The following is a 14,819-nucleotide window of genomic DNA, read 5'->3' on the forward strand; positions in this document are numbered from 1 at the left end:
GCACGCCTCCGAGCACTAGCGCTAGTGATGTTCCCTTAGTAAACAGCACTATGAACAGCTACTGGTTGGTGTTTCATTGCCTTTAAACCGTAAAGCGTGTAAACATCAAGATGGTTTTTCCGTCTCATATCATTGCCGTCTGCAGCTTCTGCCTCTCTGGAGTTTTATTCGTTTATTGCCCTGATGTTAAAGACGTGGTTTGTGCGCCCCGTGACCCAGTTTAGTGTCCTCCAGTCGGACGGCGCGTGGCTTTGTGATGAAGCTTGCATAATGGAGGATGTGACAAAGACCTGCGCTGATGGTTCGACTATTATCAGACACAAAACTGACTGACCTGTTTAAGGAAATTGTACATTCACATCGTCTCTGAAATGACCATTCGTGTTCTAGGACATGTTTTTTCGTTCAGGACTGTATAATCATATATTTGGGTGATCTGAGTTCAACCCTAAATCGCAAGAAAGAAACATGTACTTTTAGTTCCCGTTAAGATTTTTGCATTGATGAAAATGAAACATGTTCACCTCAAATTCTCACTACTGTAATGCAAAAAATAATTGACATTTAAAATTGAAAAGTATATCTACACATTCGTATGCTGTTATATTAGATAAATACTACAGGGCTGTTGAATGCTCGAATCTGATTGGTTGATCAGCGTTCTAAAGGCAGGAACGCACCAAGTCGACGGCGACGAAAGCAGACTGCGGGGTTGGCTCACGTCGGCAGGTCCAAAGTTGCCCTGACACACCAAACCGACGGCCGACAGCCAAGTAGCACGTCCGTTCTGCGCCTGTGCAAGATGAAATGCCTTTCCGTACCAGCAGGTGGCAGTAGCCGAACAGCCAATCAGAATGATCAGATGGCCCGACGGACCTTTGAGGACCAACTTCAGCCGACGGTGCGGAACACATTGAGAAAACTTAGTCGGCCGACGAACAAAAACTTGGTGTTTTCCTGCCTGTGTGCAATTATTTTGCATGGCTAAAGTAGTTCCAGGCAGGTCTTGACCGCATTACAGTTCCATATCACTTCGCCAAATGATTTCAGTCATTTTAAAGGTCCTACAACAGCAAAAGAAACAAAACACACATTGACACAGACCAAGCAAATAAATATAGTAAACAATAGGATGAAAACGACAAATTAGTGTCATGGTTTTTTCCACAAAATACATTATATTGTGTCTTGAAAGCACATCCTCTCTCTCACGCACTGTATGACGTTAGTACGGACACACACTCGCACAGAAATGTGTTGTCAGCGCTGCTCTGACGAGTTAATCAGTAAAATGACTCACCAGCGAAGTAATAACTGTGCGATTCTTGGGGTAGATAAACTTATAGTTTCGTTTCGCTATTAGTAGAGACAGTGCTGCTGTTATTAACAATTATATACTTCTTATAATATTATATGATAAATATATACAGGTGCATCTCAATAAATTAGAATATCATGAAAAATGATATTCAAAAAGTAAAACTTAAATATATTCTAGATTTATTAGACATAAAGTAAAATATTTCCAGACTTTTTTTGTTTTCATTTTGATGATTACAGCTTGCTGCTCATCAAAATCAAAAAATCTGTATCTCAAATTATTAGAATATTTAATTTCGAGTTCTATTAAATGACCATTCTCAGGGTATAAATACTGGGTTTAGGTCAGTAATCCCAACAGCAGTTTGCTGACTTGACAGTTGTCCAGAAGACGATCATCAAGACCCTCTACCATGAGGGTAAGCCACAGAGGGTCACTGCTGAAAGAGCTGGCTGTTCGCAGAGTGCTGTGCCAAAGCATATTCATGGAAAGTTGACTGGAAGGAAAAAGGTGTACAAGTGAAAGGAACGACCGCAGGCTTGAGAAGATTGTCAGGCGAAGCCGATTTAAGAACTTAGGAGAGCTTCAAAAGGAGTGGACTGAAGCTGGAGTCAGTGCATCAAGAGCCACCACACACAGACGTCTTCAGGAAATTGGCTACAACTGTCACAACAAGCCACTTCTGAACCAAAGACAACGTCAGAAGCGTCTTACCTGGGCTAAGGAGAAGAAGAACTGGACTGTTGCTCAGTGGTCCAAAGTCCTCTTTTCAGATGAAAGTAAATTTTGCATTTCATTTGGAAATCAAGGTCCCAGAGTCTGGAGGAAGAGTGGAGAGGCACAGAAACCATGTTGCTTGAAGTCCAGTGTGAAGTTTCCACAGTCAGTGATGGTTTGGGGTGCCATGTCATCTGCTGGTGTTGGTCCACTGTGTTTTCTGAAGTCCACAGTCAACGCAGCCATCTACCAGGAAATTTTAGAGCACTTCATGCTTCCTTCTGCTGACAAGCTTTATGGAGATGCTGATTTCATTTTCCAGCAGGATTTGGCACCTGCCCACACTGCCAAAGGTACCAAAAGCTGGTTCAATGACCATGGTGTTACTGTGCTTGATTGGCCAGCAAACTTGCCTGACCTGAACCCCATAGAGAATCTATGGTCAAGAGGAAGATGAGAGACACCAGACCCAACAATGCAGATGAGCTGAAGGCCGCTATCAGAGCAACCTGGGCTTCATTACACCCGAGCAATGCCACAGACTGATCGACTCCATGCCACGCCGCATTGATGCAGTAATTCATGCAAAAGGAGGCCCAACCAAGTATTGAGTGCATAGAAATGAACATACTTTTCAGAAGCCTGACATTTCTGTTTTTTATTGATCTTATGAAGTGTTCTAATTTATTGAGATAGTGAATTGGTGGGTTTTTGTTAAATGTGAGCCAAAATCATCACAATTAAAAGAACCAAAGACTTAAAGTACTTCAGTCTGTGTGCATTGAATTTATTTAATACACGAGTTCCACAATTTGAGTTGAATTACTGAAATAAATTAACTTTTCCATGACATTCTAATTTATTGAGATGCACCTGTATATATACAGAGCTGGGTAGTAACGGATTACATGTAATCTGGATTACGTTATGCTATTTCATGCATTCTGACTTAATTACACTGTTAAAGAGTTGTGTTCTCATGCTAAACCTGGTCAAAGTTTCAAAACACAAGTTGGACATATGACAGAGTATTTCTGTACCAAATCCACTACTTCGGGTTTCAGTACAGGATTCGGAGAGTTTTTTTTTCGAGTATGGCCTGTATGACATCATGAAAGGGCAGAATTCCTTGTATAGGCACTTCTCCCTGATAAGCGTGCGCAAACACATCACCCAGAGCAAGAGCAAGAGCCGCCCATCAACGCGCTTCATTCGGGATATGGAAGCAGAGAGATTTTTCAACAATGTCCCAATTCAGGGGCTGCACCCTTCGAAGGCTGCATACATCATCGAGGCAGTCTCATTTAAGAAAAATAACTGTTAGATTGCAAAGAAAGAAAGAAATTACAGTATTTTACACCTCACAATGAATATCAGTCAATTTTATTACGGTTACTTTTCTTAAATATGACATCCTTGATGAAGTATTCAGCCTTCAAATGCGACCTCCGGAGGACGCAGCCTCCGAATGAGACGCAGCTCATGTCACCGAAGGAGTGTGTTTTTGGTTGTGAGGGAAAGATTACCTTTTTCAGCTTCCCAAAGAACCCAGCGTTAAGGGAACAGTGGATGAAGTTTGTTTTTCCGGGGCAGCAACGGAGTTGTGCACGTATGTTTGTTTGTTCCCGGGATTTCGGTGATGAATGCTTTGTAAACAAGTCCCAGTTCAGCGCTGGATTTGCAGATCGCGGGTGGTAAAGCTGCATCAGATGTCTGTGTTTTGTTGGCAATCGGCGCACAAGTGCATAAAATGTAAACAACACAAACGTTTTTGTTCCCTTCTTATTTATAATGATGTCGCAGCTAGCAGATGATCTCTACGCAAGAGCTGTGCACGCTCGTGACTCTTTAGCTCCGCCCACGGCACTGACGGCAGACACGCCTCCAGGAGCTCGGCTTTTTTCGAAAAGACTCGGTTTAGCGTATCTATCTTTTATAAATATGATAAAACAAAAGACTTTTCGGAGATATGAAGGATGCAATATTACTCTATATGTACTCAAGATTAGCATGAGATTGGCAGAAACTGTGTGTGAAACCCCCCCCCTTTAATAATAATAATAATAATATATGAAATATAGATGAAATATTTGATGTAGCAGTGATATTGCTGTGAATTTCATGTTTTTCAATATTTGTTTTTGTAATGTTGCTGTTTTCTAAATTTACTTAATTTTAAGTAAATATGCTTTAAAATCATAAGATGTGATTTTGTTTTATTCAGTGTATCAGCAAACACTAACAGGTACATTAGTGTTAGTATTTTGAAGTATTAACTGTCCATACATTGCACTTTAAAAAGGATCTGTTGAGGCTCTTGTTGCTGAATAGAATATATTTTTTGGAATATATTTTTTCTTTGTATCTGTCAAAATAGTACAAGATTATCCTACAATATATGTGACATCAAATAAGGGTTAGCACAAAAGTAATCTAAATGTAATCCAAAAGTAGTCAGATTACCTCACCAAAAATGTGTAGCCTAAGAGATTATATTACTGATTACAAATTTTGTCATGTAATTTGTAATCAGTAACTGATTACAATTCATAAGTAATCTACCCAGCTCTGTGTGTGTAGATAAACACTACCAGTCAAAAGTTTGGACACATTACTATTTTTAATGTTTTTGAACGAAGTCTCTTATGCTCATTAAGGCTGCATTTATTTCATAATAAATACAGAAAAAACAATAATATTGTGAAATATTATTACAATTTAAAATTATGGTTTTCTATTTTAATAAACTTTAAAATAAATTTATTTCTGTGATCAAAGCTGAATTTTCAGCATCATTACTCCAGTCTTCAGTGTCACATGATCCTTCAGAAATCATTCTAATATGCTGATTTATCATCAGTGTTGGAAACAGTTGTGCTGCTTAATATTATTTTATAACCTGTGATACTTTTTCAGGATTCTTTGATGAATAAAAAGTTAAAAAATATCAGCATTTATTTAAAATAGAGATCTTTTGTAATAATATACACGACCGTTCAAAAGTTTGGGGTCAGTCATTTTTTTTCTTTCTTTTTTTTTTAAGAAATGAATACTTTTATTCAGCACGGATGTGTTAAATTGATAAAAAGTGATAGTAAAGATTTATATTGTTAGAAAAGATTTATATTTTGAATAAATGCTGTTCTTTTTAACCTTTTATTCATCAATGAATCCTGAAAAAAGTATCACAGGGTCCAAAAAAATATTAAGCAACACAACTGTTTCCAACATTGATAATTGAGCATCAAATCAGCATATTAGAATGATTTCTGAAGGATCATGTGACACTGAAGACTGGAGTAATGATGCTGAAAATTCAGCTTTGATCACAGAAATAAATTATATTTTAAAGTATATTAAAATAGAAAACCATAATTTTAAATTGTAATAATATTTCACAATATTATTGTTTTTTTTCTGTATTTATTATGAAATAAATGCAGCCTTAATGAGCATAAGAGACTTCGTTCAAAAACATTAAAAATAGTAATGTTTCCAAACTTTTGACCGGTAGTGTGTGTAATATATATAATATATATATATATATATATATATATATAAAGTTTTTTGTTACACTGCCCTTTACTAAACAGTACTGAGGTAATACCATGGTACATTGATGTGATGTTCATATACTTCCATATTATATAGTAAAACAATAGTTACCCTGGTGCAACTTCCCAAAATAACATGGTGTCACTATTGTACAGTTTCATGGTGTTTCACGTCCTCTTGATGTTTTTCTCTTGCAGTTACACGCACTGGTGGTCTGACGGAGTGCTGACGTACCTCCCGTTACCGTATGATGAAGGTGATCACTTTATACAGCCATAAAGAGAGCGATATGAAAGATGTGTGGTTACATATTAACTACAAACATTGTGCCAAACCCTAGCGAGCCCCTCGCTGTCTATATAGGCAGTCGGTGTCCTGATCGAATGGAAGTTCATGAGTGACTGATCGGAAACGCTCAGTGACTTGATGATGGTCATTCACGTCCTGCTCACGTGAAAGGCACTCATAACTGACATCAACTTTACACTGCACACAAATAGCATATACAGTCAAACCAAAAATTATTCAGACATTTTTGATATATTTTTACTAGTGGGTGCAGGACACTATAGTTCATTTCTGTAAGTGAGGATAGCAAGTAAACTGTGACATATTATGCCCAAAACTTCTTCATACAGTGGACTACCAGTAAAATTGACAACAATTTGGAACCAAAAATTATTCAGACACTTTGACCTGACCATGTTTTGCTGAAGTGTTATCTGACATAATTAATCTGACACAGTTTAACTCTGAGATCTTGTCATATTTTATTACCATCTTTTTAAACTATAGTGAATAAACTGAATTAATGAATGAAATGTTTGACTGTTTTGGTTGCTGGTGTAACTGGAGTTCTGTGTGTTGAATCATAAAGATTTTCTGAATGTTTTCATCCATTTCAGCCCAGTGTGAGAACAACAGAAAGAAGGTTGTGGTGAAGCGTGTGAACAGATATGACGAGAGCATCGACATCTACACAGAGTTTTTCAAGCCGTACGAGCTCACTTCATTCGACGACACTTTTAGTATCGCCATGACTAACTCCGCAAGGTCAGCGCTGACACATCTTTACATGAACACATGCTTCTCCACAGGTGCTTTTCATGCTGTACTTACATGTCACATTTTATATATATATATATATATATATATATATATAGATAGATAAATATACAGTACTGTGCAAAAGTCTTACGCACGTCAGTATTTTAACCCCCAAAAAATGAGACAAGACAAACTAAATCCAGAAGAACTGTGGCCGTGTTTTAAACGCAAAGGGTGGTTCATTTGATTTAGTTAATAGAAGTTAATTGATATTTTTGAAAGTATCCTCACTTTACAGCATTTTTACACAAGTGCCTAAAACTCTTCATAGTACTGTGTCTTTGCAGGAAGGATTCTTCAAGGATTCTTCTGGATTTAGTCTGTCTCAGTTTCATCTGTTTCTTCATGTAATCCCAAACGGATTCGATGATGATCAGATCTCCGTGTGGAGCACCGACTGTTGTCAGACATCCGTGTGCATACAAAAATCTCACTGGATTATTACAATTAATGGCAAAATGAATGATTGAAAATGTGAACTGATATTTCCTACTGACACACTACAGCAAAAGATATAAATAACTGGCTTAAAACCCTTTTTTGGGAGTGAAAATACTGATGTGCCTAAGACTTTTGCACAGAACTGTATATATATATATGTATATATATATATAAAATGTGACATGTGAGTACATATATACTTAAGGAAATAACTCAAATAAAATATTTATGTATTTTTTGTTTATTTAAATGAATATTAAGGTAAATATTTACTTATTTAAATGAATACTAAATATAAATTTAAATATTAAAATAAATAATTATTTATTAGTTTATTTTTTGTATATTATTTGTTTAAATGAATATTCAAGTAAATATCTAATATATATCTAATAAATATCTAAATATCTATATTTAAGTAAATATTAGGTAAAGTAAATATTGATTATTTGTTTATTTTTGTGTGTTTATTTGTTTAAATGAATATTCAAGTAAATATCTAATAAATATCTATATTAAAATATTTAAGTAAATATTAGGTAAAGTTTGAATTAATTCCTAAGTAAATGTTGATTTATTTGTTGATTTTTTTTTTTTTTTTTTTTTTTTGTTTATTTATTTAAATGAATATTCAAGTAAATATCAATTTAAGTATTTAAAGGGATAGCTCACCCAAAAATGAAAATTATCCCATGATTTACTCACCCTCAAGCCATCCTAGGTGTATATGACTATCATCTTTCAGACGAACACAATCTGAGATATATTTAAAAATATCCTTTGTCCTCCAAGGTTTATAATGGTAGTGAATGGTGGCCCAAATTCTGAAGACAGAAAAAATGCATCCATCCATAAAAAAATGAATCCATACGACTCCAGGGGGTTAATAAAGGCCTTTTGAAGCGAATTGATGCGTTTGTGTAAAATAAGTATCCCTATTTAAAACTTTATAAAGTAAAATAATGAGCTTCCAGCGCAACAGCAATGCGCATTCGTCGTACGTCCAAAAACCGATAACTTCCGCAACGTAGAACACAATGCCACGATGTACTATCCGTTGTAGTTGTGGCGTAGTGTAGAACGTCATGGCATTGTATTCTAAATCACGGAAGTTATCGGTTTTTGGACGTACGACGAATGCGTATTGCTGTCGTGCTGGAAGCTCCTTATTTTACTCCATGAAGTTAAAAAAAAGATTCATATTCATGCTTTCTCTTTAATGTCTTTTATTTTAGGGAGTTCATGCCGAAGACCGTCGGGCTCGATCCCAGTCCGTTTACTGTTCGCAAACCAGATGAGAGCGCAAAGTCTGTGCTGGTGTGAGTTTGAGATATTTGCTCTGTAATTTATTAAGTGCATGGCCCTCTTTATTGTTAGAAAAGCTGTTTTCACCATGTTTTTGTGTGACGTTTAAAAAGGACTTATTCTGCTTTTTTCCATGTTCATCTTTTTAGTGTGTAATGTTGCTTTTTGAGCATGAAAAAGCTCTGCAAAGTTCCAGTTCTTCTCTATATCAGTGTCAGTGTTTCTGAACTCCCTTGTAGTCTTGAGTTTTCTTCACAATATTCCTCATTTAAATAATTCATATGCAGAATAAAGGGGCGGGGCCTGATGAGTTAGTTAGTAGTGTGTTGAAACTGGCGGTTATGGTGAGGGGCGGAACATTTCCCAAACACCAATCACAACACACTGCTCCAGCCGACCAATCAGAGCACATTGTGCTTTTCAGAAGGAGGGCCTTCATAGAGACAGGAACTAAACAGAGCGTTACTGACAGACTGGGAAGCGAGGAGCTGCAACAATGGAGAATATGTGAAAAATAATATGCCCTCTTTAAGAAGAACACAAACCAGACAGTGACCCTTTCTGCTGGAAAACCAATCACTGATTTGACACACGCTTGCCTGCATGTGCTCATGTTTTCTAGCGTGTGAATATTTAGCGTGCAGCAGCAGCTGTCTGATGTTGTTCAGGTGTGAACGGGAATCTCACAGGTCGACATTATGTACTTGAAAACAAGTTGATTTTTGCTTTAATATGCATTTATATTATAAATATTCAGATCCATGTGGCCTGAGCCCCTGTTCCCAGCACTGTTTCCTGCAGGATTTTGTTTTCACGGCCACTCAAAAACAATGATGCCGAATATATAATCAGGAGCACCGCTGCTGAATCTCCAATGGCAAAAACAACAATTTTTTGAGCATAAGAGATTTCTTTCAAAATCTTACTGATCCCAAATGTTTGAATGGCAGTGTACTGTAGATGGTTTTTAATTGAGTCTTAAAATATTCCTTTATTACACATCATTTATAAATAGAAATCCAGCTACGTGCTTTTATTAATCTTCTTATCTGAGTCTAGAGGCGCACGTGTGTCTGCTGTATAAAATATATAATGTCTAAGAACTTCTCAAGACATGATTCACATGGTCGGAGGCTCTGAATGTCTATTAACGGTAATAGACCTTAATCAGGGTAGCGGCGTATTTAACAGGAATAAAAACGAGGCTGTGAAGGATAGAATACAATGGATTGTACTGTTGTTTAACAACAATCTGATTGTTCAGCTGCCAAAAAAAAGTTCAGTAGACAAAATCTCCTTAAAACAGCTTTGAAAATTAGGCTCACACTTTCAGAGCAGTTCGCAATCAGTGAATACCACAGATTTATGCCAAGTGACTGCCGATTGCTAATGATCTAATGACTACTGTTGATAAATTATAACATTGTTTACCTTATGGTGTTTGTATCGCCTACAAAACTCGTCACCTTTCAGAGAAATTCGCCATTCTAATTAGCGCAGCTTCTTTGTATACAGGGGTAACCGTTATATTTCTGCTGCATAAGCGCCATGTACTGTCGGAGAGTGAATTTGAATTTTCTTTTAGCCCATAGCAAAAATTGAGATATTTTTACGCAGCGTACTTGCGGTTTTTGTTAACCAGTGGAGTAGAAATATAATCATTGATAATTTTCACATCCCTTCTCTTAAAAAAAGTGGTTTAAAGGCTAAAATGTGAGATTTATCATTTTTTTGTTCTGTCAGAACCTGCATTTGAACTGTAAAGTTGTTTAAATCATGTTTTTTTACAGTAATTTTACATTTTAGGATGTTACCATAGATATTGCCCATATTATGTAGGTCCTAAAAAGCCTTAAATTTAATTTTAAACACCGATACCCTTGTTCAGTACATTGATTAACATTGTCGCAAGACACGGCCTTCTTGCAGCTTTCGTATTCAAATCGGCTCTTATAGTGTTCTGCATGAATGTGAAAGGCAAGGATGAGTTGGATTTTGATGCATTTTGTGGCCGTTGAATTTCTTTCTCTTGGTTTGTGTCGGTGTTTGCAGTAACAAGTCCAGTAAGGAGGACGCGGTGTTACAGAGGAAGACAGCCGCCAGCGCTCCTCCTCCTCCCACTGAAGAGCAGATCTCCAGCAGTTCTGAGGATGACTCTGAGGATGACCGCGAGGATGACGGGACCGTGTCCCAGCGCTCTACGCCAATCAAACTGGCCGAGCTGAGCGACAGCATCCGCACACATGAGGTACGACATCCGTTTCCTATTAAACTTTACACATAATTCAAGCGCATGACTGTAGCTGCCGCAAAAATGAAAAGTCAAGTAAAGTGCATTGCATTGTGGGATACAGTATTATACCTACAGATAATTAGGGGCCAAACACCAAAGGTGCGTAGGCACCTATTGCATCCAATGGTGTTGTTCTTCTTCCACTCTGGAAGTCTATGGCGGCCCAGAGAACCGCTTGCGGGAAAGTTATGAAATTTGGCACACTGATAGAGGCCGGTCTCAACATTAACCACACTGATTTTGGAGTCTCTAAATCAATGCCTCTAGTGCCACCACCTGTCCAAATTTTCACTCATGTTTAACCAAAAGGGTTAGAAACAAATTCCCTTTTCCTCTGATTCCTTGGCTCAAGACAATTCGATTGCACGTCAAAATTTTCCTGCCATTTTGAATTTTCTGAAAAACCTACTTTTTCGAACTCTAGGACGTTGTTCCGATTTTCACGAAAATTTAACCAGATCATATTCAATGCCTAATGCAAGTTGATTGTCAAACCATTTTCGAAAAACATGTGAACGAATTTTACGTAGCGCTTGTGAAAATAGACTTAAGGCTCTATCTCCTCAGCGCTTTCTCGTATTCAGACCAATATTGGTCCATGTCATCACAAGCATGACCTGAGATGACATGCTGCGTTTTGGCGCAGCATCACCTACTGGTCCGGAGATAGGAAAAATGGCTAATTTTTGCTTCTGAACGGTTTGTCCAAAATCATATAAGTGGTTAGATCTCGTTAGATTCAGGGCGTCATGTCGAACGATATTCAGTTTTCCCATAGCGGCCATTTTGGGCATCAGCCATTTTGAATTTTGTCGCAAAATGCTGTATTTTACAAACGCATGAAACTCGTTGTGGATCATCGGCACGATGCCCCGAAGGAGTCTGAGAAGTTTCGGACTAGCGCCACCTAGTGGTGAAAAAAAAATATTTACATGCATATAACTATGTGGTTGACTTATTTTCATGGGAGTCATCTCCTTGGATTCCCTTGAATCTTTGCCGAGTCCAACAATACCAGAATTTCGCCTTTTGGTTAGTGCAATGTTGTGATTTAGCAATTAAACAACATTCGTGAATATTTTCGAAACCGCCGATGAGACAAAACCAGTGTGGGAAAATCAGAAACATAGGTCGTTGACTAAACGCTAATGATCAAATGTCAAAATTTTGATAGTATGTGGCAAAAAAATGCAGTCAAAGTCAGGTGTGGGTAATTTTTTATGTGTTCATACATATAAATGTCTATAACTCCTAAACAAAATGAGATATTTTCACCAAATTTGACACGCTTATGTATGGAGGACACACAAAATAAGTGGTGGGGCTGCGCCACTTGGTGACACTATAATTGAATAAAACATGAAATTGTCTCTAAATACAGTACCGTTGGTCTGATTTACTTCAAAATTGACATGCAGTGTCTTTGTCTCAGTTGCTACCATAGTCCATCATGAGATTGGTGGTCTTCTGCTAGCCTCCTTGTTTGTTTCTGTTGTGCTTGGCTCCTGCTTGCAGCTATATTTAGTGTTGGTTTTCTACATGCATACTGCATACTAAAAAATAGTATGCAGTTTGCCACTGTGGACCTTCAGGTTCATTCAGCAAAACAGGGAAAGAAAGTTTCCAGTGTCAAGCGGTTTTGATCTGAGATGACTGGAGCGTTTGGGTGAATTGGTCTCAGCCAGGACCGGTGAGGGTTTCATTAGTTCTGGAGTGGTTCTGCTTGATGGATGACGGTGAAATACAGCAGATGATCTACTCTAGGGTCTTTGAATGGCCAGATGGAGGCCAGAAGGGTGGCATTAAAAGTCAGGGTGTCCTCAGTGTGGAAATGAGTCTGTGTCGGCGGGAGATTGAGTTTGAGGAAGGGAGTTCTTAGCAACAAAACTGCTTCCGTAGGAGATCTTCTCAAAAATTATGATTGGAAATGTGAGTGATATGAGCGAACTGAGCTGAACGATGTAGTTAATATAGAATTGACTCTTTATTTAGTTCCAGACTGTTTCTAGTTTATGCATGTGAACAGTCACATGCCTTCAGGTCATGTCAGAATGATCGCACATTAATAGTAATATCATAATTACCAGTAGGAAACTCTGGATTTTCTTTCTAAACTTTGGGGTGAATCATGGCGGATGCTGATTGGATCATAATTAAGTTGTTTGTGAATGTTTTCTGTGCAGTTAACTTGAATTAAATGATCTTCCCAACCCTAGTATCCATACAGCCGAATCTGTGCAGATTAATTAATCGAATTAATCGCAAATTAATCAAATTTGGCTGAAAAATTACCCCGAAAAGATCATTTAAAGTCATTATTGCGTTAAACGAGAAAAGCATCAAATAGAAATGACAAAAAGTAGCTTTAGAAAGAAACGTTTTTATTTGATACAATTTATTACACATAAACTTTAAGGCTTCAACGGCCGTGATTTTTTTTTTTTTTTTTTTTTTTTTTTTTTTTTTTCCAGAAGCTGCATCTGAGTTGGTATTTAGATATAATTACAGATTAAAACAGTTTGATTACCAACATTCTTCAAAATATCTTCTTTTAAGTTCCACAAAAGAAAGAAAGTCACGTTGGTTTAAAATGACACAAGGGTGAGTTAATGTAAATGAACAAAATTTTAATTTCTGTGCAAACTATCCACAAAACATGATTTTTTTTAATTTATTTTTTTATGAAATGATACTCTAAATGAGAAACTAAAACTGCCAGTAGGTGGCGGTAAATGTCTAAATGAGTAAGTCTTTGCCTGCGTCTCAATGTGCATACTATCCATCCTAAATAGTATGTGACATTAATCATTTTCAGTACTATTTTAGGGTGGGTAGTATGCACATTGGGATGCAGGGATTGAGTCATTTATTCATTTGATTTGTTCAAACGGCTGATTCATTCAGGAATGAAGTAAATGGCTCTCTTAATGAGTGAGTCATTGAATCATTGATTCACCCGATTGATTTGCTCAAAACACGGATTCATTTAGAAATGAAACATGCTTCATGTTCATCAATTAACTGTATGAAATGTAAGATGAACTACGTAGGTCTGGGGTGGGGCGGGTGCGTTAATTGTGTTAAATTATTTTAATCATGTTATTGTTCCATAACTAATTAATTTAATTAACAAGTTAAATCGTCAGCCCTAATATTACTCTCAACTCTTAAGTATGAGCACTAATAAGTGATTTCTGAGTATGAACAGTGGATTCTCCTGTCTGTTTTTCTCTCTCTCGTCGTCCTCACTCTATAATATTTAAGCGAGTGTAGGCTGTTTTCATGGGCTTTGTGTGAATCTGAATCTGTCCGCAGATGCCCTCGCTGAACAATACGCCCTGATCCGCTCTTTATTAATTCTCCGCCGGGATTCTGATGATGCCGTAATCGGGTTTATATCCCAGAGAAATGTACTGTAGCTGACGTTACCTTGGCCTGAGGAAACATCAACCTTTCAACTTGTTTTCCTAGAATTTTTCCTGTTGCATCTGTAGTTTCAGTTTGTCAATTTGTAACCCATGAATAATGTTAACTAACTGACACAGTGCTGCTCATAATGCAATGCAGAGAGAAGAAAACTTGAAAAATATTTATAAATTGCAAAATATCATGATAAATTTAAGTAATTTGTGATTATTTGTTTATTTTTGTCCATTATATGCCTTCTAAAATCAGTCAAACTCTTGTAAATGTTTCGCTTTAGTGAGACGAACAGATTGCAGTCAATATTAATGAAATCTCTGACTTTTTTTGCATGTTTAAAAACTGTTTTTTTATTATTATTATTTATCAATGTATGAATGCATTGTAAAAATGTACGTATATCAATTATTTATTTGAAAATTTTTCTATTTTTTATATTTTAATGGGTTAATTAAAAGTTGATCAAAATGCATATCCAATTAATTGAATTCATAAAACTTTATATATATATATGTGTGTGTGTGTGTGTGTGTGTGTGTGTGTGTCATAAAAATATACATGTATCAATTATTTCTTATTTATATATTTTTTTAAATGATACAATTATTATTTATATTTTTAACAAACTTTAACAATTTATATATATATATATATATA

At 36.6% G+C, this 14,819-nt stretch overlaps 1 protein-coding gene across 1 annotated transcript in view; it reads left to right on the forward strand.

Annotated features, from left to right (window-relative positions):
* The window catches only part of LOC127501916 (polyphosphoinositide phosphatase-like), a 70,816-nt gene that overhangs the window by 44,243 nt on the left and 11,754 nt on the right, over positions 1-14,819 (forward strand). Inside the window, exons 18-21 of the mRNA XM_051874240.1 lie at positions 5,791-5,849; positions 6,499-6,646; positions 8,377-8,460; positions 10,499-10,694. Of these exons, the coding sequence (XP_051730200.1) occupies positions 5,791-5,849; positions 6,499-6,646; positions 8,377-8,460; positions 10,499-10,694 (487 nt within the window). The remainder of the gene's footprint in view (positions 1-5,790; positions 5,850-6,498; positions 6,647-8,376; positions 8,461-10,498; positions 10,695-14,819) is intronic.

Source organism: Ctenopharyngodon idella, chromosome 20 (assembly GCF_019924925.1).
Source record: "Ctenopharyngodon idella isolate HZGC_01 chromosome 20, HZGC01, whole genome shotgun sequence".
In the NCBI taxonomy this organism is placed as follows: Eukaryota; Metazoa; Chordata; class Actinopteri; order Cypriniformes; family Xenocyprididae; genus Ctenopharyngodon; species Ctenopharyngodon idella.